Source organism: Pelobates fuscus, chromosome 7, assembly GCF_036172605.1.
Source record: "Pelobates fuscus isolate aPelFus1 chromosome 7, aPelFus1.pri, whole genome shotgun sequence".
In the NCBI taxonomy this organism is placed as follows: domain Eukaryota; kingdom Metazoa; phylum Chordata; class Amphibia; order Anura; family Pelobatidae; genus Pelobates; species Pelobates fuscus.
Window position 1 is genome coordinate 45813477 of NC_086323.1, and position 24254 is coordinate 45837730.

The window sequence follows — 24254 nt, forward strand, 5'->3', positions numbered from 1 at the left end:
AGGCGGGCTCGACCCGCGACTCACCCCCGCGTGGCTCCCTTGCCCAGATCTCAACAGATTTGGCGGCAATCACCACCAACATGATGACGCGGGCGGACAAGAAGGACCTGGTGGCCGAATTGCGAGCGACCATCAGGGAGGAGATCGCGGCCGTCAGGACAGACCTCACAGCATTAGAGCAGCGGGTTGATGACCTGGAGGCGGACCGACTGCAGTCCGCACAGCACCAACAGGCCTCTGATCTGGCCGCCACGAGACAAGGTAACATCCTCCTTGATCTCCGCCGAAAGGTCGAAGACCTGGATAACAGGGGGCGCCGGAACAATATCAGGATAAGGGGCATACCGGAGGCAGACGACAAAGATCCCCGAGAGCTCCTGACAGGTCTGTTCCACCAAATACTGTGAGAAGCTGCCCCATCCGACTTTGGCATTGAAAGGGCACACCGGGCCCTTAAAGCACCGAGGAGTGATGGCCAGCCCAGGGACATCATATGCCGCCTGACATCCTTCCCCCTCAAAGAAAGCCTCATGCAGGAATCCAGAACACAGCACAACATAACCTTCATGGATGCACAGGTGTCCCTGTACCATGACCTCTCCACTATCACACTGGATGCACGCCGGGCCCTGCGCCCTTTAACCAGTATGCTGCAGGAACAGAGGATCCGGTACAAGTGGGGGTTCCCCTTCAGCCTACAGGCCAGGGTGGATAATATCTGGCACGTTATCCGCTGGCCCAACGATGTCCCACGCTTCCTCAGGGCTACCGGCCTACCTGCAGTCTCGGTGCCGAATTAGATACTGGAGGGCCCGCAGGCGCGAGCGTCAGGCCCCACGGAGGTCGCCCAGAATCTAAGAACGACCCAGAGGCCTCAACAATGACAAGGAGGCCCCTCAGGCCCGGAAGAATAAGGTAGGGCTGAGGGAACACCGAACGCGCCCTGGCCTCAATAGTGACTCCCTTGCCACTCACTGGGACTATCGTGAACATTGCTGTATAGGACTGTGGATGGGGTATGTCCCCTCGGGGACCCCGAATTGGGAGGGCTACGGGGGTTCTAGCCAGGACTATGTAAGCATGGACCAGTACCGAACCGGCCAGTGATACAAGTATAGGGGGAGGTCTAGAGGCCTGCACATCTGGGGGCGGGGTCGCGGGAGGTGGGGCACCTGGGCCACCGTGGGGACCCGGTGATCCAAGCCCGGTCATTGTGAGTCCAGGCCACTACAACGAGACCCAATACTGCTGACAGCAAGGCTCCCAAGGCCAGGGTCCACGGTTTCATCTCCAGCACTGGGACGGGTGGAGTGGAGGGTGGTACATGGGCAGGATGCAGGAGCGGGACGGGGGAATGATTCAAATGTACATAATGTATATAGTTGTTAGCTACGCATCACTACACACACGCATATGCACAGATGCAGACCACCCTGAGACACGGCACGCAGACCCCAGACCCCCATACAAGCCCCTGGCCTTGCCTTAGACAGGACATGTATGTACGGAGGGGAAAGGCGGGAGACGTACGACAGGCCCAAGTGACATAGGACCGTGATGAAGTAACATATAACCAACACATAATCACAAGACCCCGGACCAACCATTGATTAAATCCAGACGGTGAACACACTATCTCTCCCCACACTCCACCGCGACACTAAATAACCGACAGCCTCAAACACGGGTTGGGAGCCAGAGGAGGACAGAGACGACTTCCTATCACCATAGAGACGGGCCCACACTCGCTGGTTTATACCACAAACCCCACTGTAACATACCCAAACTGTAAGTACTACCAGAGTTCACAGAGAAGGACTGGTCCCTACTTTCTCTGAACACTCTCACCCGGTACCGGGTAAACGTTACACTCACCCCAGAGGGGGTAGCTGTTTTGTGTTGTGTGTTTTTTTTTTTTTTTCTTCTCTCTCTCTCCTCTTCTCCTCCACTGAGCTTACTACCTCTAACCAGCCCTCCCTCCCTGACCAACTCACACTCTCCTCCTCCCCTCACCAAGAATTAAGATGAGCCTTAAACCGGCCTAATCTACTGGTCCAATAATGTTCACGGACTGAATGTGCCCGAAAAGAGAGCACACCTGCTCAGGCGGCTATGGTCGTGCAGGGCATCCGTAGCGTTCCTGCAGGAGACGCATTTTAAAACCAACGACGCACCCAAAAAACAACCGGTACCCGCTAGGGTATTATGCAAACCAACCGGAGGCAAAACGAGCAGGGGTGGCGATACTGTTCGCTCACACGACTCCGTTCCAATGCACAGCGACACTATCAGATCCAGGAGGGAGGTATCTATTTTTCAAGGGCACTATTGCAGACCACACCTACACATTTGCAAGCATATATTGCCCAAACAAAAAGCAAGACACCTTCCTATCCAAAACACTGGCCAAGTTAGAAACCTTCCGGGAGGGCCTACTACTGGTTGCAGGGGACTTTAACGTCCCACTTGACCCCCATCTAGACACCTCCAGGGGATCGAGTACAATCCCCGCGCATTGCATCCGCTCCGCACTGGGGTCCCTGGGTAAGCTGGGGCTAGTCGATTGCTGGAGGACGGTACACCCGGAAGCCTGGGACTACACACACTACTCGGCTGTCCACTCACATTACAGTTGAATAGACTATATCTTCATGGCACAAGAATTCCTGCCGCTGCTCCAAAGAGCCGACATAAGACCTACGATAGACTCGGACCATGCACCTGTTACAATAGCCACCGCCTCCCTGTTGTATAAACCGAAGGAACGATAACGGAAACTGAACGAAAGCCTTCTGGACGATCTAGCACTTACCACCCAGACAGAACAAACTCTGTCCCAGTACTTTGAAACCAACGAAACGCCGGACGTCTCCCCGCTGACCATATGGGAAGCGCATAAATGCGTAATCCGTGGCCACTTCATTAGCGAGAGCACCCGACGCAAACAGGATAGAACACATCGAATAACCACCCTAACGAAACAAATAGCTGACCTTGAACAAGAGCACAAAAGCACACTGGACGAAGGTATTTACCTGCAGCTTACTGCAAAGCGACACGAGCTCCGTAATATACTCTCCCAGGGGCTGTTGTACAACATGAGAAAATCGTCCAGATACTTTAACGAACACTATAACAAGAGTGGGAGACTCCTGTGAGGAAACAGAAGCTTTGGCGTCATTGAACCTTCCAACAAGACAATGATCCTAAGTATTCCTCAAATTCAACCAAGGTTTGGTTGCAGAAGAAGCCATGGAAGATTCTATAGTGACCATCACAGTCACCTGACATGAATCCCATAGAAATATTCTGGTGTGATTGGAAGAAGGCGGTTGCAGCACGCAAACCGAAGAATATCACTGAACTGGAAGCCATTGCTCATGAGCAATGCGCTAAGATTCCTCAGGAATGCTGCCAGATTATGGTGTCTGGTTGCGCATCTCATTTTCAGCAGGTCATTACAGCAAAAGGGTGCTCTACTAAGTACTGAAGATGCTTGCAGTGAAGGGGTTGAATAATTTTGGCACTGGATAAGTCATTACAAGTTGCATTTTCAGTTGAATTTGGGGAGCTATTTCAATTTCTATTATTGGATTTGTTCATTGCAAACAGCTAAAAGTCTTTAAATTTTGACAATAAACCTAATTTTCAATGAGGGTTGAATAATTTTGATTACAACTGCATTTGTTAGTAATTTCATTAAGTAAAGTGGACCTTGCCAAAAACACATTTCTTCATGACAGGTTATACATGACATATAGTTGTTTTGCCAACAGAACTGACCTGAGGAGAGAGTTTTCCTACTCTTTGGCTCATAGGTTCATTCAAAACCACTTCCACTTTACATGTATCTTGGTCACGCGGTACGTCAAAGCGCAATTCCTTTTCGGTGATGTGTACTTGCTGTCCCCTTCCAACGGTAGCTCCGTTATTCATCAAAACAAGGCTCTTGGAAGATACTAGACCATAGTTCATTGCATGAAGGAGAAGACTCATCTTGACAAACACAGAGGCCATCTTATATCGCAGTATTTGAAGGTGTCCACCAGAGAGAAAAACAAGATAAATACGCAACCGTCCCTTGTGGATGAAGAACTAACAAACAAAACGGACAGGTATAATTTACCCATCAATAATATAAAATCAGTTTACTTCACCTGAGGTTTCTGGATTCTCGGGTCCTTACACTTGGTGAGTTTTTTGCAGACAGAGAGATGTAAAGTGATATGATCTTCAGTAAATCACAGGGCCACTGGAAAAAAGGCAGATGTCATGATGAGAACATTTTGGAACACACACATCGATTTAAGACTGATAAAAATGATTAGAGGAACTCACGTATGGTTTGATTTTAAATGCTGTGGTATAGAAATTCCACTGATAGAATTTATAGCTGAGGAATCTGTATTTCTAAAGACCTGGCATGCACCAACACAGACATTCTCAGCTAGAGAGAGATACAAACATTGATGGAAACATTGATTATATCATTGAGCAATATGTTTAACTCTTGTGGTCAATGATCACATTTCACAAATTAGTGAATTTTTTTTTTAATTCTTTATTTTTGAGTGCATAAAGATAAAACATTTACATATACGTTTGTCATGCCCCAAGAGCATGCGTTTCCTGTATAACCATAAGCAGCGAGTTAAGTAGGCATGACATGGAAACAAGATGCACATTTTTGTTAAAATAACGTAGAAGGGTAGATAGTTAAACATGTGTTATAGTATGCAGATCATTTGGGTTAACTGCACCCGTTATTATATATCATGTTGAACCAATACATCTATTTGTTTAGCATTGCTCTAGGCTTGATAAGCCTGGCACACATCAGGTTTGAGTTTTTCTGTAAGGAGTTAGGGTGGGTGTTTAGGTAACCAGTCGCGTATTTATTCAAATAAGGGTATTAACCCTAGCGAAATCACAGCGTTATAGTTTTCCACAGGTGCCTGAGTTACTATAACCCTACATAAAGTTTGACTACATATTGGCACGTATGCCAGAGACACAGAGAGTATATATATCGAGGCTATATCATATTGTGTTATTTGTAATTGATACCACTGTGTTTAAGAGTGTTCAGGTTTTGAGCAGGTAGCCTGGGTCGTCGGGTAGAAGGAGCTGAATCGTGATCTCTTTGAATTCAACCTATGCCCTTCATATAGTGGACAGTCTCTTGGCAAGCGATGCCCCTCCGTTTCCCAGCCAAGATACAGTCCCAGTAACTGGTACAAATTAGTGCATTTTATTTGTCTTGAAGTACTGAGGGTCTCCTTGAAGCAGTAAGTGCAGTCTATTCTTAAAGGAACACTTCACAAAAAAAACAAAAAAAAACAGAAGAAAACCTCCCCAGCTGTTTTACTAATGGCCAGGGAGGTGTTTCAGAATGTATTTATAAAAATGCAGCATTTTTTTTTTTAATGTGCAATTCATGGGATACTCCATGCCCAAACAGAACTTCAGGAAGCCATATGTTTGTAGAATGGTCCTTTAATCTTGAGAATCATGTTAATAAATGCTTTCAGACCTTAACTTAAAACATCTCTCATGTGTCTATCTTATTTATTGATACATTGAGTGACAAAAGAGTTGGACCCCCTTATTGCCAATGTGTGCTCCCCCTAAGCCATACATCTGAATGGTATGTCTGTGACTGTGCAGGTGTTGGCTAAGTGTGATTCTGTGTGGAGCTTGCAGAGTGTGATTATGGGTATATTATTTTATATGGGGTTTGGCTGCATGTTAATTTGGTGTCATTGGCCCTGCTTTGGTCACTTCCCTAAGTATGGCAATCCCCCATGCTGACCCTAACTTTCTGACTCCACTGCCAGCACACTGGCATCCCTGCAGCCCATGCTCCCCCAGCAAGCGCCCGCTAAGGGAGTAACACAGTGACAGGGAGCAAAAGGACCACCTGTCTAATGTTGAGGATTTCATTGACAAGTATGGAAAGAACCATATTTTAAAGAGCTTTAAATTAAAAAATGTAAATCTATACATTTTATAGCGTTTCTGCTTGAACAGTGTAAAGGTGAAATTTAATGCTCATTAATATACACTTATTGTATATATACTTTAATAAAATATACATTTATTAATAACACATGCATATGTATATGTATTAAGGCAATTTGGCCTGGATTTGTGGGAGGTGCTGGTATCCACTCCTAGCCTACTTAAGGCACACCCGTTACCTTGCTCCTTACCATTCGAGGTCAGCATTGAATGAGGATCCACTTCCGGGTTCTCTCAGACGCCATCTTGGTTTTCTGTATCCACAAGTTTTTCCACGGCAAGCTTTGTCCAGGAATCCTGTTTCCGTCTGTCCAGCTTCTTCTGACCCCGGTCTTCGCCGCAGATCGCATCCCAGGGACTCCTAAACCGTAAGTTAGACCTACCTGTCACGCCAGGATCGGTTCCCACGGCGCACGGTACAGCACGGGTCCTCGCTTTATGTTTTTTTCCCTGTTATGCCGCAATTGAACAAGCCGTTCGCTGCTTCATTTCGTAAGGTTATTCGGCTAATCATATATATTAGTTAAGTGATCATTTCGCATATAACTGTTCCCTTGCTACAGTGAAACAAGTTATCATTTCGGTTGTTTTGCCGTTCGGCACTTAATTCATGATATGCTTAAACACGCTTGCTGTTCGCATAGAATTCATACGTTTAAACTATTCGTCCCAGCTTCTGTTTCCCTTCACATTGGATTTCGGTTTTCTTGCTATGTATTACGCTTAAATCCTTTTGTGGATTACATTTCATCATTTCATGTATATACCATTCGGTTAACGATTTGCTTGATTAAATACAAAGATTATTTCCATTATTGTTTAAAGGTATCAGTATTCTATCAATGTTCTTAAAAAACAGCTAACATATCTGTTTGGATCATTTTGACTCCCACGCTTTCAGGGGTCTTCCATACTTATCCATTTCATGCAAGTTGGTTCAGCCTACATTACAGGCCTCATTTCTGTGTTTTAAACTACAACACATACATAAGGATACAGTTTTCCTTTTCCAATATGAATTCTCGGGTTGAATAACACATACTGATCCAACCAATCATATTTGCCGACACATTTGCCGAAGCATTGTGCTGGTTACTATTGAACATAGCCAGATGCCCTACGGTATTACATTACCTGGACGATTTCTTACTGGTCGAGGAAAATACTTCCCCTCCTAGTAGCCTCAAAGCTACCACCAAGCTATTTGAGCAACTAGGTGTACCAATCTCCCCTAAGAAAACGGAGGGGCCAGGCACGATTATCACTTTCCTGGGTATTCAATTAGACTCAGCCACAATGCAAGCAAGCCTACCACACGACAAGATAGAGAATATTCTTACCTACATCAACCGCTACCTTCAGCTCGGTACTTGCAACTGCAAAGAGCTACAGTCCCTGCTGGGATTTTGCCATGCGTATCATACCTCAAGGCCGCTCCTTCATATCACGACTCTTGTATCTTTTTCCACGCTTCCTACACGACACACATAGGTTGTCCTTAGATACCCAAGCTACGGCAGACCTAAACATGTGGAAGAGATTTTCAACCACTTGGAATGGTAAAAGTATGTTCCTCCCTCAATTGACTGACTCATCTCCTACCATTTGGTCAGATGCGGCATCTACCACAGGTTTTGCAGCAATTTTTGGGAACGAATGGCTTTGGGGTAGCTGGCCTACAGCAGTTCAGGATTTGGAAGGTTTTTCCACTACCTCAGCTCTCTTTGAGATCTATCCCATCGTGGTGGCTGCCGTAGCATGGGGTTATTTATGGGCAAATATGCCAGTTCGTTGTTACTCAGACATCATCAACAAAGGTCATTCCAAATCCCTTACGATCATGAGATTTCTGAGGAAACTCACTTGGTTGGCAGCTTGTCATAATTTCTTTCTATATTGTTTCCATGTTCCAGGTATATGTAACACAGCTGCTGACAGTTTGTCTCGTTTTAAATTTCAGGCATTTCATCAAGCACTACCGTCAGCTGCGCCCACAGCCACCACCACTCCAAAATTTCAACAACTAATACTGGACTAGACACCATCATGCATCATAGCAGGACACTGTCCCAATTGGCACTATCAAAAAACATACAACAGGGCTTTTACCCTATTCAAAAGATTCCTTTTGGAACATAACATCATGCAGCCATTTGTTATCACATCTTTTTTGGGTTTTGCTTCTTTTTGCCACCTTAAACTCAAAATGTCATATAACACCATCAAACTTAATCTCACAGGCATTCAACACCATATGCTAATCTTACAACCAAACAACACTAGTTTCATGGCCTCTCACCAGATTAAGACCATACTCAGAGGCATTCAGAAATCTGAACCCACACATACATCACAGAGGCTACCCATAGATAACCACATCTTCAAAGCATTGTCTAACCTGCTTGATTTAAAACCTTTTGACACTACAAATTCTGTCATCAAAGCAGCAATATACATAGCTTTCTATGGATTCCTAAGACCTAGAGAGTTCACTACAACCAACACAACACAATCTACTCCTATTCTCCTCTATTCCCACTTAACAAAACGCATGGATCATTACATCCTGACTCTACCTCACTCCAAAACCAGTCAGCACATACCAGTAAACATTCCATACTATCCCACGCACAACAGGTGGTGCCCCGTCAGGGTTCTTGATGCATACATACAGCATCATAATTTACTACCATCACAACCATTACTACTATTACAAGGTTCGGTACTCACCACTACAACCTTCATGACCTACGTCAGGTCTTTGCTCACTCAACTGGGCCTCAATGCAGCTAACTACTCAGGGCACTCCTTCCGCATAGGAGCAGCATCCACAGCCTCCAGTGTCAACATTCAAATTCATGTTATAAAAACACTGGGGCGCTGGAAGTCATCCGCTTACTCACGATACATACCGAACCCAGTACAAGAATTAAGGGATGCTTTCAAAAACATGTCTGGTTGATATATGAATCTGTATTGGTTGTCTGTAATAAATGTGATTACTTAATTTTTGCCCTCTTCTTTCTCACACCACACACCACAACCGACTTGCCCTTTTTACTATCCTACATTTAATTATGGTATTTCACTCTGTACTATCATAAGCACCTAACACAAGTATTAAGGCAATTTGGCCTGGATTTGTGGGAGGTGCTGGTATCCACTCCTAGCCTACTTAAGGCACACCCCTTACCTTGCTCCTTACCATTCGAGGTCAGCGTTGAATGACCCTCCCACCACACCACATTTTAACATTTATTTCCTTTCTATTTCTTCTTCCTGGGTAGGCCCTCTTCGTTCTCAGATACAAAAAAAAACACTATTTAACAGATAAGTGCCAAATTAGTGAAGGTGTGTAGCGCTAAAAAGTAGATTACTTACTCCCAACTTATTGGGGATATAGTAGTTGTAAATGGCTGTATAGGAACAAAAGGGAAAAGTATATAGTGCAACACTGTTAAATTAAAATGGAAATATATGTTCCAAATTGGAAGCACTCACGTGGTTTAGAGCCTATTATGGATTGGCTCTAATCACTTGCGCCGTTGTGCACTTAAGGTGACACACACCTTCTAGGTCCACGTGTAAGATGTTCCTCAGAAGCATGTAAAACAAAGAGGTAGGGGGGGAGACAGGGAGAATTGCCCTGGTGCAGAAATCCTTAATCAGGTAAGGTATAGTGCAAACACATATAGATGGCTTCTCACCTTAAAAAGAGCCTATCACTTGGCTCTAAGTGTATAAGCAGATGAGTCCAGTTCTAGGGTGACTCTACCCTTCTTTGAGCAGGATAAATGGTCCACCAAAGTGTAGATTCAATAAAATTTATATTTATTCCATTAGTGTAAAACTTTAAAAAATAAGTTGCAATACATACACAGTGGTGGTAAGTCCAAAGTCCAAAACGCGTTTCGCCGATTCTGTTCGGCTTTTTCAATTGCTTCCAATTTGGAACATATATTTCCATTTTAATTTAACAGTGTTGCACTATATACTTTTCCCTTTTGTTCCTATACAGCCATTTACAACTACTATATCCCCAATAAGTTGGGAGTAAGTAATCTACTTTTTAGCGCTACACACCTTCACTAATTTGGCACTTATCTGTTAAATAGTGTTTTTTTTTGTATTTGATATAATAGGAATAGAGAGTTCCTATTTTTGTGTGAAAGCTGCTATAACTGAGAGCACTTTAAGTTTCACTATTTTAAGCGCCTTACAACACAGAACACTTTGTATATTTATCCTCTTCGTTCTCAGGCCTACCTCATCGTCGGTTCCGGCACACCACAACCGACTTTCCCTTTTTACTATCCTACATTTAATTATGGTATTTCACTCTGTACTATCATAAGCACCTAACACAAATATATACATATGCATATGCATGTGTTATTAATAAATGTATATTTTATTAAAGTATATATACAATAAGTGTATATTAATTTACATATATATATATTTGTATTCTATGGTTTTACATTTCAGGACATAATAATCATCTGTTCCTTAGCAGGTCTTAAAATTAGGTAAATATAATCTCAGATGAACAACAACACATGATATATTACATTGTGTAATGATTTATTTAACATACAGTGACAAAGAAATGACCAGTATATCATTTTAATGGTAGGTGTATTTTAACAGTGAAAGACAAAATAACAAAAAAAAAAAAAATCAGAAAAACACTTCAAAAAAGTTATAAATTGATTTGCATGTCAATGAGTGAAATACGTATTTGATCCCCTATCAATCAGCAAGATTTCTGTCTCCCAGGTGTCTGTTCTACAGGTAACAAACTGAGATTAGGAGTTAAAGGTAGTGCTCCTGATCTCAGCTTGTTACCTGTATAAAAGACACCTGTCCACAGAAGCAATCAATCAGATTCCAAACTCTCCACTGTGGCCAAGACCAAAGAGCTGTCCAAGGATGTCAGGGACAAGATTGCAGACCTACACAAGGCTGGAATGGGCTACAGGACCATGGCCAAGCAGTTTTGTAAGAAGGTGACAACAGTGGTGTGATTAGTCGCAAATGGAAGAAACACAAAATAACTGTCAGTCTCCCTGGGTCTAGTGCTCCATGCTAGATCTCACCTCATGGAGTTTTAATGATCCTGAGAACGGTGATGAATCAGCCCAGAACTACATGGGAAAATCTTTTTAATGATTTTAAGGCAGCTGGGACGATAGTCACCAAGAAACCTATTGGTAATACACTACACCGTGAACGACTGAAATCCTTGCAGTGCCCGCAAGGTCCCCCTGCTCAAGAAAGCACATGTACAGGCCCGTCTGAAGTTTGCCAATAAACATCTGAATGATTCAGAGGAGAACTGGGTGAAAGTGTTGTGGTCAGATGAGACCAAAATTTAGCTCTTTGTCATCAACTCAACTCGCCATGTTTGGAGGAGGAGGAATGCTGCCTATGACCCCAAGAACACCATCCCCACCGTCAAAACATGGAGGAGGAAGCATTATGCTTTGGGGGTGTTTTCCTGCTAAGGGGACAGGACAACCACACCACATCAAAGGGACGATGGATGGGGCTATGTACCGTCGAATCTTGGGTGAGAAGCTCTTCCCCTCAGTCAGGGCATTGGAAATTATTATTATTATTATTATTATTATTATATTATTTATAGAGCGCCGTCAAATTCCGCAACGCTTTACAATGGGTGGATGAACAGACATGTAATTGTAACCAGACAAGTTGGACACACAGGAACAGAGGGGTTGAGGGTCCTGCTCAATGAGCTTACATGCTAGAGGGAGTGGGGTAAAATGACACAAAAGGTAAGGATAGTATTAGACTAGTGACAGAAATGGATTGTGGATGGGTATTCTAGCATGACAATGACCGAAAACATACAGCCAAGGTAACAAAGTAGTGGCTCAAGAAGAAGCACATTAAGGTCCTAGAGTGGTCTAGCCAGTCTCCAGACCTTAATCCCATAGAAAATCTGTGGAGAAAGCTGAAGGTTTGAGTTGCCAATCGTCACCCTCGAAACCTTAATGACTTGGAGAGGATCTGCAAAGAGGAGTGGGACAAAATCCCTCCTGAGATGTGTCCAAACCTGTTGGCCAATTACAAGAAACGTCTGACTTCTGTGATTGTCAACAAAGGTTTTGCCACCAAGTACTAAGTCGAAGGGGTCAAATACTTATTTCACTCATTGACATGCAAATCAGTTTATAACTTTTTTGACATGGGTTTTTCTGGATTTTTTTGTTGTTGCTATTCTGTCTCTCACTGTTAAAATACATCTACCATTAAAGTTATAGAAAAAAAGAAACAGCTATATTTACAGTGATATATCCAGTATGTATTATATAACAGATAAACAAATATATAGTTAAAAGTCCAAAATGGTAAAACAAGTCCAAGAGATAATGTAGATATGCACTTATCAGAAGTATTTCTCTACCAAGTGTCTGGGTAATTCCAGTGTCTTATTTCCATTAGTAGGAAAAGAGGGATCCCTACTCTTGGGGTTAGCTTCCAGCCTCTTCTCACTCCCTCTAGTTAGATATCTACAGCGCTGATCTATGCCTCCCATTAAAATTATAGACTGATCATTTCTTTGTCAGTAGGCAAATGTTCAATATCAGCAGGGGATCAAATACTTTTTTCCCTCACTGTACATATTAACACACATACACACACATTGATATACACACTAACAGATACACACACATATATACACATTGCCAATGTGTGCTCTCTTGACAGAGATACACATGCTGGCACACTGACACACACTTTCACACACTCAGATACAAACACTGACACATACACGTTTTGTACAACATTTTGTATATTTGAGTTCAGGAAATTCTCAATGTGTTTTTAGCTGCTTGCATTACTTAATCTATTTATCAATTTGATACCAATTATCTGGCTATTTACTTTTATTTTGTGCTCTCTTATTTATATAAACTGACACATACACGCTGACATACAGACACACACTTGCACACCCTGACACACACACACACAGATACACACACACACACACATTGGCACACAGATACAAATACTGACACACAGATAAACACACTCACACACACATAGAGATACACAAACTGAGGCACACATACACATACTGACACCGATACACACACTGACACACAGATACACACACTGACATACAGATGCATATACACACACAACGACACATAGATACACACTGACACACAGATACACACCGATAGACACACAGATACACAGATACACACACTGAAATACACATACTCATAATAAATCCAAAACTACTGCAACTACTTGATAATGGGAGCAATGAACTATAGGAAGGAGGGAAGGGGATTATCAACTGCTCAACTTTGATTGTAAGTAGAGTATTAGGGGTGCCCCACAAAATAAATCATGATAATTTGCTGTATACACAACATTGCAGGACTAACACTGGTACAACCCAAAACAGAACAATTTCCACATCTGGAATGGTTGTGAAAACATCAGTCTTGTCCTACCCATAGGGAATCCAAAATATCTTGAAAGGGCCACTCTAGGGATCCACAACCACTTCTATAACCACTACGTAAACACTACAGCTTATTGGGTGGTTATGGTGGAAGCTCTGGGTACCACCCTGTTTTATGTCAAACTGTTCGTTAGCACTCAGTGCTTTGCTTAGAGCCATTTTCTACTATATATGGGTGGATGGCTTTGGATGGATAATGTAGACCGTCACAATATCTAAGCTGCTTTGAAGAGGCTTGGCTTTGAATGCCTGGCGACTTTCGTGTTTTGTAAAACCACTTAAAAGCAGTTTGATCGAAAATGGAGGAACACCCAATATGTAGTGTTCATGGTTCTTAAAGTGATTGTATATCTGCTGGGATTTGGGAGGAAAATTCTTGTGTATGCATAAACCATGATTTGATTTTCTCATATAAATATAGTGGAAATCAGGGGTCTATTCACTAAACAATGAATTATGATGAATACATAATCAGTTATCAGAATACAAGTAAAATAGCCAAATTAGACAACTTTTCCAACCCTTAGGTCTAAATGTTTAAATATCAGAAAATGTTAAACTCACCGTAGTGGATAAGTATTAAAATTCCATTCTACATTGCATTATACATGGAAGGACAATGATGTAAAATGTGGCATTAGATTCCCTGTAAAGGAGTTTATTTGAATTTTTTTTTATTTTTTTTAATGTCTATTTTCTCTTCTCTCTGGTGCTTAAGGGGTTAAGAATATGACATAAAACAGTTTGTAGCAACAGAAGTCAACTCAACATCTTCATGCGCTCCCTGTGCACAAGCAATTATGGAAAGTTACATTATCAGCTGGAATAGAAAACGAGTGCGTTCTTTATTGGCACACGCGATGCAGCTATATCCCTGGCAGCGACTTTCAATGGAAATATGCACTAATTACTTATTTATCACAAGCCTGTACCCTGGCTCCCTGATTTTTTTTTTTTTTTTTTCTGGAGCTTGGTCTAGTGTTAGTAATTGATCCTCAGAACCCCAAGCCTGTTTATTGAACTCAGGACATATAAATTATTTAATGTAATCTATTTGCTTGAATGAGTTGTGTCCTCAAAGCTGGAACTGAATTCCGTTGTTTATTATATATAAATAAAACCAAAGACCAAACTGAGAAATCAGCTGCACACCATTCTTTTTTTCAGTGGTTTTGCTAATTGGCACAGCAATGTTACACAAATACGATATATAGAATTGTAATAACACTCTACCAGTAATGCAATCAGTAAACTCTTTCCACACAAGATTTGAAAGTAAAAAAAAAAAAACCAAAGAGCTCAGCTACGGAACTCATCGAGGGATCTGTAACTGTTTCAAAAATGTGTTGCTTTTTTTCCCGTAAATTTTGAATTACGAAGAATACCTCAAATTCTGTGAAACAGACTTTGGAATAAGTTTCTAAAATGATTAACTTATACTAAAGCCATTTTGTAACATTTCCATATTACGAGGGAACAAACATAGCTTAATAAATATTGGGCCCAATTGCTAAGGAATTTTGGCTCGCTTAGTCCTCCCCACCTGTGTTCAAAGGTGGTCCAATAGAAATATGACGGCAGAATGTTAATTGCCAATACGAGAAATACAAAACTGGGAATTTAAGTGTTTCTGACCTATTTCAATAAAACCATGAAAACATTTAGAAGTGTTGAGCAGACACAGAGAACAGGCCTGGCTGAAGGGTTTAAATTAGGTGTGTGGATCAAAAAAATGACTCGTTCAAGCCAATATGTCCCCATGAGCATCTGAACAGAACACTCCAATAATTCCTTGCTAAAGCGATGTTCCATTGGACATTCTTACTTCTCTATCCCACCCATTCCCAAGCTAACTGCATAATCCACAGCCAAATGGCAAGTGAATAAATACATTGTATCCTTTCATCATTAAGGATTTAAAAATGTTTGCTCAGTATTCTAGCCTTTAAAGGAATTATGCAATCAATAAACATCCACGAGTTGGTTCACATAAACCATTGAAGATAAGGAAAGCAAATTCAATCCAGAACAGTGTTTACCTTTAACCAAGAACTATGAAGAATTCAGATATGTATATTTAAGATTTATAATTACCTGCTCTAACCTCCCAATAATTTAACACCCCTCGTCCTTCTCCTTTATGAATGAATGCAAATAAACAAATACAATTTAAATTATATGGGAGAACATCTCCATGCATTTAATAGCTGGAATTAGAAACTGTGCTAAACTGATCCTGATGAAAGCCACAATAGATGGCTGAAACGTCGATGACTTATATCATGTTTTAAAATTTTGGAATAAAGAAGATATTTCATTATACAGACCGTGAGTGCAAGCCTTCCTTTTGTATATCATATATATATATTTTATACTAAGTATATTTTTATTAATATATACATATACTAATATTAAAATACACTAAGAGTAAAATTACACGTGTGTATATATATATATATATATATATATATATATATATATATATATATTGGAAATATATATTATAAAAAATAAATAATAATTAATTAGAAATAAATAAAAAATGTTTAGAAATAATATATTTTTTATTATATATATATATATGTATGTATATATATGTAATTTTATTCTAACTGTATATTGATATTAATATATATATATATAATATTTATATCAGAATACACTTAGAATGACATTATATATATATATATATATATCTGTATATATAAATAAAAATAATATAAAAAATATATATATATATATATATATATCCATATACATAATTACATAAATACTTTCATAAATATACACGTAGACTTCAAATATATAAATATGTATATATATATTCAAATTCTACATGCATATTTATGTAATATTTTTACATAATTAAGTCATTTAATTGATTGCATGATTGCAATTTGAGGGACATGCCTGACAACCCTGGCCTGAAGTCCAGAGAAATTAATTTGCTAGAACTGTATTTAACCATGTAACTTTCCATGACACCCTAAAACTTGTACATGGGGGTACTTTTTTACTCGGGAGACTTCGCTGGACAACAAATATTAGTGTTTTAAAACAGTAAAACAGCAATGATATTGTCAGTGAAATTGGCGTTTTTTTCCATTTTTCACACACAAGCGGTATTTTCACTAATGATATCATTGTTGTGATATGGTTTACTGTTTTGAAACACTAATATTTGTGTTCAGCGAAATCTCCTTAGTATAACAGTACCCCCCATGCACAGGTTTTACAGTGTTTTTGAAAGTTACATGGTCAAACATAGGGATTATTTTTCCATTTTTTCACATTGAAATTTGCCAGATTGGTTATGTTGCCTTTGAGAGCGTATGGTAGCCCAGGAATGAGAATTACCCCCATGATGGCATACCATTTGCAAAAGAAGACAACTCCAGGTATTGCAAATGTTCAGCCTTTTTTAGTAGCCACTAAAACACTGGCCAACGTTAGCGTTCATAATTGTTTTTTGCATTTTTAACACACAAACAAATATAAATGCTAAATGTGGCCAGTGTTTATGACTAAGTGGCTACTAAAAAAGACTGGACATACCCCATATTGAATACTCTGGATTATCTATTTTAAAAAAATATGCACATGTGAGGTGTGATTCAGAGATTTATGACAGATAACAGTGTTACAATTGATACATTTTAAATATATATATATTGAAACAGCAATGTCCTACTTGTACTTATAGCCCTATAACTTGCAAAAAAAGCTAAGAACATGTTAACATTGGGTATTTTTAAACTCAGGACAAAATTTAGAAACTATTTAGCATGGGTGTTTTTTGGCGGTTGTAGATGCATAACAGATTTTGGGGGTCAAATTTAGGAAAAGTGTTTTTTTTTTCATCATAATTTATGAAAAAAAAATTATAGTAAATTATATAATATGATACAAATTATGGTATCTTTAGAAAGAACATTTAGTGGCGAGAAATACGGTATATAATATGTGTGTGTACAGTAAATGAGTAAGAGAAAAATTACTGCTAAAGACAAACACCGCAGAAATGTAAAAACAGCCCTGGTCCTTAACGGTAAGAAAATCGGAAAAACAGTCTGGTCACTTAGGGGTTAAATGTAATTAAGTATAAAATACATGTATCATATTCTTTATTTAATTGTATAAGATACATTGAGAGTTTGCCATTGTTAACTTTTTTTTTTTTTTATCTTTTACACTTAGATGAGGTAAATGTTATTTTTTTCAGATTGGAACAAGTGGTAAATTGTAGTGTCTAGCATGGAAACCAATTGTAATTTAGCATTTAGTGTTTCCTCTCAAACTTTACAGGAGACAATAAAATTCTCAAAAGCTGCTCATTACATGTCAGTGAAGTTAAGGTTTTGTGGCACGGGAAGTATTTGTTAATCATAGTGACAGTCATCTGAATATCGACTTGAGGTCCTACATTTTTTTTTAAACTCACCGTGGTCTATGCATTATGAATTGTAGCAAACTGAAAACCAAATAGAAAAATTTGGTCTTTTAGCCTAGAGTTTACAATCTGGTCCCAAATTCACTGTTTAGTAACTAAAACCTACTGTGATGATGATGATGATGACGAATTGCAGAGAAGCATGTTACTGAAGATAGATTCTGCAGGTAAAGTCCCAGATATATTTTTTTAATAAGCTGTGGTAGTTATAGTGCTTAGAATATTAAAATTGTAAGATAAAATGAATAAATCAGAACAAAAACAATGAAAAATGTGTTTGTAAAATCTAGTGACATTTTGATTTAAATTGCTAGTGGGTTAGGTAGCTAAGCAGGTATGGGGGTAATTAAATGGACACTTTCGTCACCAAAACAACTGTAGCTCAATGAAGCAGTTTCAGTGTATAGATCCTGTCCTTGCAGTCTCACTGCTCAATTCACTTCTGTTTGCCATAGCCACACATCCCCTGGTTGTGGTCACACAGCCTGCATGAAAAAAATTTCATTTTCAATCAGATGTTAACTTGCTTTAGACGTTTTTTATCTCTTGCTCTGTAAACTGATCTTTAATCACACAAGGGAGTCTCATTATCATGGTCCCAGGGCATAGAAAATAGCCTTGGTTTATATAAAACTATTCAACCTGGATCAATACTAAAGCACCAGGACACGCTTGGAAATATAAGTATTACAGCCAGCTACATAGTATATACAGTGTTTAGAATGTCTCTTTCATGATACAATCCCATGTGAGCACCAGTGGTAATGGCATTGAAGCATGCTGTGTGCTGATGACGTGGATACATATTAGACAAACTAAATTAATCATAGCACGGGACGAAGAAATGGATTGTATGTTTTTTCTCCCATGACTAAAAATCCAAAACATGTATGAAAATTACATTTTTGATTCATGCAACCGTGAAAAAAAAACGGATTCTACTTTATCTTTAAAATGCAAAGAAAATGTTGTCGTTTATGTTTTTTTTTTTTTTTATGAAATGTCCCCTTTAAAGGGATAAAACATGTTGTATTTGTAGGCTAAGAATGCCAGAGATAAGCTTTGCGTGAATGCCGCATGCTTTGAATTCCTCAGCACCTGACTGCCTGAAGCATGCAGGTGTGCCGGAAACCAGATAGTAGAAGGTTTTGAGGAGAAAGAAAAGAAAAAAAAAAAAAAGAATGAAACGCAAATCCGTTTTCAATGTCTGAATTGACTGAAAAGAATTATTCTTCGTTATTATCAATCCTGGCATCAAACAAACCATGAAGCACTAGTCAAGTAAACCAGGAGCATTTCATCTGCCAAAAAAAACTATTTGAATATTAAACTATCAGCTTTTATATCTCTCTGTTGCTGCGCCAACATAGCATATTGTTTAAAATATAGTCCATGTGTTTAAAATGATTGCTTATATACTGTTTTAACACTGCCTCTGTCTGTGTGAATACTTTGTCTTCAATATTTTTATGTTATCTCTACTTTTCAGTTCAAGCTTACTAAAAATTTGGCAATCTAAGATCAACAGTATATTGTTTTGGAAGCCAAGGTAATTGATAAAAAAAAAAAAAAAAAATACGCATGTAATTTGAGGAATTCATTCTACACCTCATTTTCCTTAATCTTTTATCATTTTCCAGCATTAACACCTTAATCTCCAGGGGATAGATAAAATCCTCTATATTACCACCGGCTTGGCACGTAATTAATTAAGATGTAGTTATGTTCTATAATTTTCAGAGATATTCACTAAATTGTGAATTGTTGTGAACTCTTCATTTTGGGGCAAAACAAAGCAGACTTGGAGACTTTTTCCAATTTCGCTTATTTGGTCTACAATTTGAAATTCAAGTTGAATTCATAACATTTTACGTTTTATACAGGACTATTCAGTAAAGTGATAATTCGAAGTGAATGTAACGCAAATTTGAAATTTAAGGTCATAATAACCGAAATGGAAAAGTTCTCGAAATGAGTTCTGCTTTCATTTTTAGCTACTTTGGCCTTAAATTGACTTGGAATCCTCCCTTTAGTAAATAACCCCACCAGTTTTTTTTAAACAGTTCTAAATTAAATTTAAACAGTTTAAACTAAATTTAAAAGTGTATGAGGCTACCAATAAAATAAACTGCTACGCCTAACTATACATTTTCATTGATTTGCTGTTGCAGCCTTTAAATCGTGTTTTTCAGAGTTTTACCTTTATGGAAAATAGTAAAACAAGTATTTTACTGGTACTTTAAAAGATCAAAGGGTTAAGGAATCCTGGCAATGGACAATGGACCTTGAGAACGCAATATATAACTAAGTATAGCAAGCCCCTAGCTCTTCCTGCTGCCAAAAACCAAAACATTCAACAACATAGGCCGCAGACAGAAGGGATTTTTTTTTTTTGTCTTGTGAAATTTATAACTTGAGCCAAAAAGAAAAGGAAGTAATTACAGAAACATACCTGAAAATCATATTCAGAAGTTTTCCAGTGAGGCTTGGTTATCGGGCGTGGAAATGTATCTATCCTAGAATGCTGTTATACGTCCATAAAGTCACATTGCAGATTAAGGAACAAGGCACATTACATGATGCTGTAATTGTGTTTTCAACGTCTTCAGAAGAAAATAACCTAAATGCAGGAAATGGGTCTAACCCTGTAACTCTTCTCACTCAGACTGCCCTGGAGTCACAGATGTTAGTGATTCAGTCAGATAGCGAGTTCTAACTTCCAAAAGCAGATTCCAAGTCAGAACATAGGAGAAGTCATGTGGTGTTATTAGTTATGCATTCAACCCCAAGTGTCAGAGCTGGGTCAGAATGTGTGTTACTTTCCCAAAATCGTGCTACCATCAAGTTCTACAATTGTCTTAATAAAACATATATGTCGATAATGGAAATCAGAGATTAGGATCCAAAACTCTTCCAAAAATTTGACCTCCGTGTCTCGGTGCATTTTTTTTTTTTACCTGTCTGTATTATTTCAGTGTAAAATGCTGCTGTCGAGGGTTTTACAACTCATGACTCAGCTTGTATTTTTTTTCATTCTCTTTTCCTTTTTTTTCCGGTATTGAATAATGTAGCTTGGATACAAAGGCGTTTAACAGGGCCAGACTGATAAGAAAAATAGGCCAAGACATTCTGAAGCAGAACATGTTTTACTTGCATATTTTGGGATAAACAATTACAGGCCTCCCAAAGTCCCGATTTTAGGGTCCTGTCCTGTCGCACCAGGTTTGTTCCCTGGTGTCCTGCTTTTGGGGACTCCAAGAAACTGTCACCAAAAAGCATATTGCAAGCACATCATTACACACTCATTATAAAAATAACAATTAGTAAGAGCACACATATACTTTACAATTCTCCAGAGGCTGCATAAAAATATATAGAGACCTGTAAAAACTGTAGATTAATATAATACAGTGTAACATAGTAAAATCAATCTCAAAATAGAGCATACAATTGATCGCACTCACATGTTGCTGAGCCACTCAGATAGCTGAGCCAGACTGAACGGCCTTTGATAGAGAGATGAGATGTATATTTCTAAAGATCGGCTAGTTGCTAGTTGCTGTACTCGGCTTGCTGTTGCTGTTTGGATTCCTACAAATCAAAATGGGTGCGGTCAGTGGTGCACACACAATCCATGGGGCCCCGGTGCAAAACTGATCTGTGGCCCCCCCTGCCCTATTCACACCCCTGCCTTATTCCCCCCCCCCAACCTCCCTCCCTATTCCCCCATCCCTCTTCCCTATTCCCCCCCCGACACATACATACATACATAGAGACACACACATACACACATAGATACATACACACCGACACACACACACACAGACACATACACACACATACATACAAACAGACAGGCACACATATATACATACAGACAGACACACACACAGACACATACATACAGACCGACACAGACAAATACATACAGACCGACACAGACACAGACAGGCACACGCACACCGACACATACATACAGAGACACACAGACACATACAGACAGACACACACATACAAACAAAGACACATACATACATACAAACAGACAGGCACACATAAACACAGGCAGACACAGACAGATAGACAGACATACAGACAGACACACACATACAGACAGGCATGCATACATACATAAACCTACACACACACAAGACGCACGTACATACATACAAACGGACAAGCACACACACACAGACATACAGACAGACACACATACATACACAGACAGGCACACATACAGACAGACACATACAGACACACAGACAAACACACATACATACAAAGACATACATACAAACAGGCACACATACAAACAGGCAGACACACACACATGCATACATACAAACACACACACAATACTTAAGTCACCCTCCTGTTTCTTACCTTTTAGGTGCAGGAGGGTGACTGGGGTCCAGTGGTGGCTCAGATGGATGGGAGTCAGAGTTCCCACTCTGACTCGCTGTTCTTCCTCCAGCGCGGCTCTCAGTGTTAGCTGGGAGGAGTGACATGCGGTCCCTTCCTCCCAGCTCGATGTGATGTAATCACAGGGGGCCCGGTCGCGCTGTTAAAGCGCCCAGCGCTGACCGGGGCCTCTTACAATCCATATCCATCGGGTGGCCCTGACAGCATGGGCCACCCGATGGACACCTTGGACGCTGGAGCCGCAAATGGTGATGGCGGGTACCCGGTCGCAGGGGTCCGCAGGGCGGCCGGGCCCCCTGGAGGGATGGGCCCGGTCGCAGCTGCGACCCCTGCGACTGCGGTATGTATGCCAGTGGGTGCGGTTAATCTGGCAAATCAGCTGCTGCAGCCCAACTAATTATACTGAAGACAAGGGTCTGGTACAAAAAGGTTGCAATTTACGCTTTTTTGTTGTGTAAAAAAGCAAACCCCGGAATGAAACTGATTTTTTTCAGTTTCAGCTCCAGATCATTTCGGGGAGTTTGTACAAGATGCACCTGTTCACCGGGCGGGGATGGGAGAGAGCAGAGTTGGGGCTACCCACTTTATTTTTAAAATCCTCCCTGCTGCGGCAAAGCAGAATCCCCAGAGAAGATGCAGAGTCTGTTTCAAGAGCGGGCAGAAAAAGGACACCGTCATTTACTGTCCTGATTGCCCTGGACAGCTTGGACTCTGCATTGGGGATTGCTTCAAGCGATATTACACACTGGTCCATTTTAAAATAATAATAATAATTTGCTGTTCATTTTTTTGTTTTACAACCTGGAGTGTTTTCTTGCAATAACCAACAACAGGCTCCCCTAAATCACACACAAATGTGTCTGTAAAACTGAAAATTGAAAAATTACCACCACACATTTTCTTGGCTAAAACGGTTACATCAAAGGCATCAAAACACTCCATATACAATACATTGGGGTGTCAACTTTTCAAATATATGCACGCTCATGGCAAGAAAATAAATTGGGATATGTAAAAAGGCCCCCAAAAAAAGAAGATAGGCAACGAAGATATGTCAAGTTTGAAAAACACATGTCAGCAGTTTGGCATTGCACCCCCCAAACAACCCAACAAACCTATGTATAGGTGGTATCACAGAACTCAGGAATTGTTGCTGAACACATATTGGGGTGTTCTTTAGCAGTAATATATAACAGGAGCTGAGAACCCATACTTAAAGTATAATGTGTGTGAACAATTACACAAAAAAATGACTACCCAAACGGTTGACAAAGACTGGTGGTAGAATTAGTGCATGGAAAGTGTTAAAATACCACAATTTGGGCTAGCTGAGCTACTGAGCGGTCGCATACTTGCAGAGCTCCCGCTCCAGAGACCCAAAATCTGACTTTATTTATCACACCAGAGCTCAAAAACCTACCTTTTACCTTCTGGAACACCCTTCCGAGAGAGATGGGCAAAAAACACAGAAAAACGGCCCCAGCGGAGGGTCAGAAACACGGAGACATCAGGCTGTCATTCTGCAGGCCGCCGCAGCAAGCCCGAACAAACATGGCGCCTGCGGAGCCACGCAGCTCAAGTGACTCGGAGCTTTCATGGGAGGATGAGACACATAAAACTAATCAGACCCACAGCGAAGTGCACCAGAGAGCGGAATCTGACTCCGATCAGTCCCCATCCACTAGGGGGGACATAAAAAACCTCCTGCGGGACCTGAGAGAGGTGTGGAAAGCGGACCTCGCAGGAGTCCAGGAGGAAATAGGAGGCCTGAACCGCCGCATGGGAGCAATAGAATCCAGAGAAGAGGAGAGAGGGAAACAGATTACTAACACCGACTCCCGGGTCACTGCCCTC

At 40.4% G+C, this 24254-nt stretch overlaps 1 protein-coding gene across 1 annotated transcript in view; it reads right to left on the reverse strand.

Annotated features, from left to right (window-relative positions):
* The window catches only part of LOC134569130 (FRAS1-related extracellular matrix protein 1-like), a 151226-nt gene extending 130564 nt beyond the window's left edge, over positions 1 to 20662 (reverse strand). Inside the window, exons 1-2 of the mRNA XM_063428038.1 lie at positions 20431 to 20662; positions 3784 to 4252 (exon numbers count right to left, since the gene is read on the reverse strand). Of these exons, the coding sequence (XP_063284108.1) occupies positions 3784 to 4017 (234 nt within the window). The 5' untranslated portion in view covers positions 4018 to 4252; positions 20431 to 20662. The remainder of the gene's footprint in view (positions 1 to 3783; positions 4253 to 20430) is intronic.
* Between the last annotated feature and the right edge of the window lie 3592 nt (positions 20663 to 24254).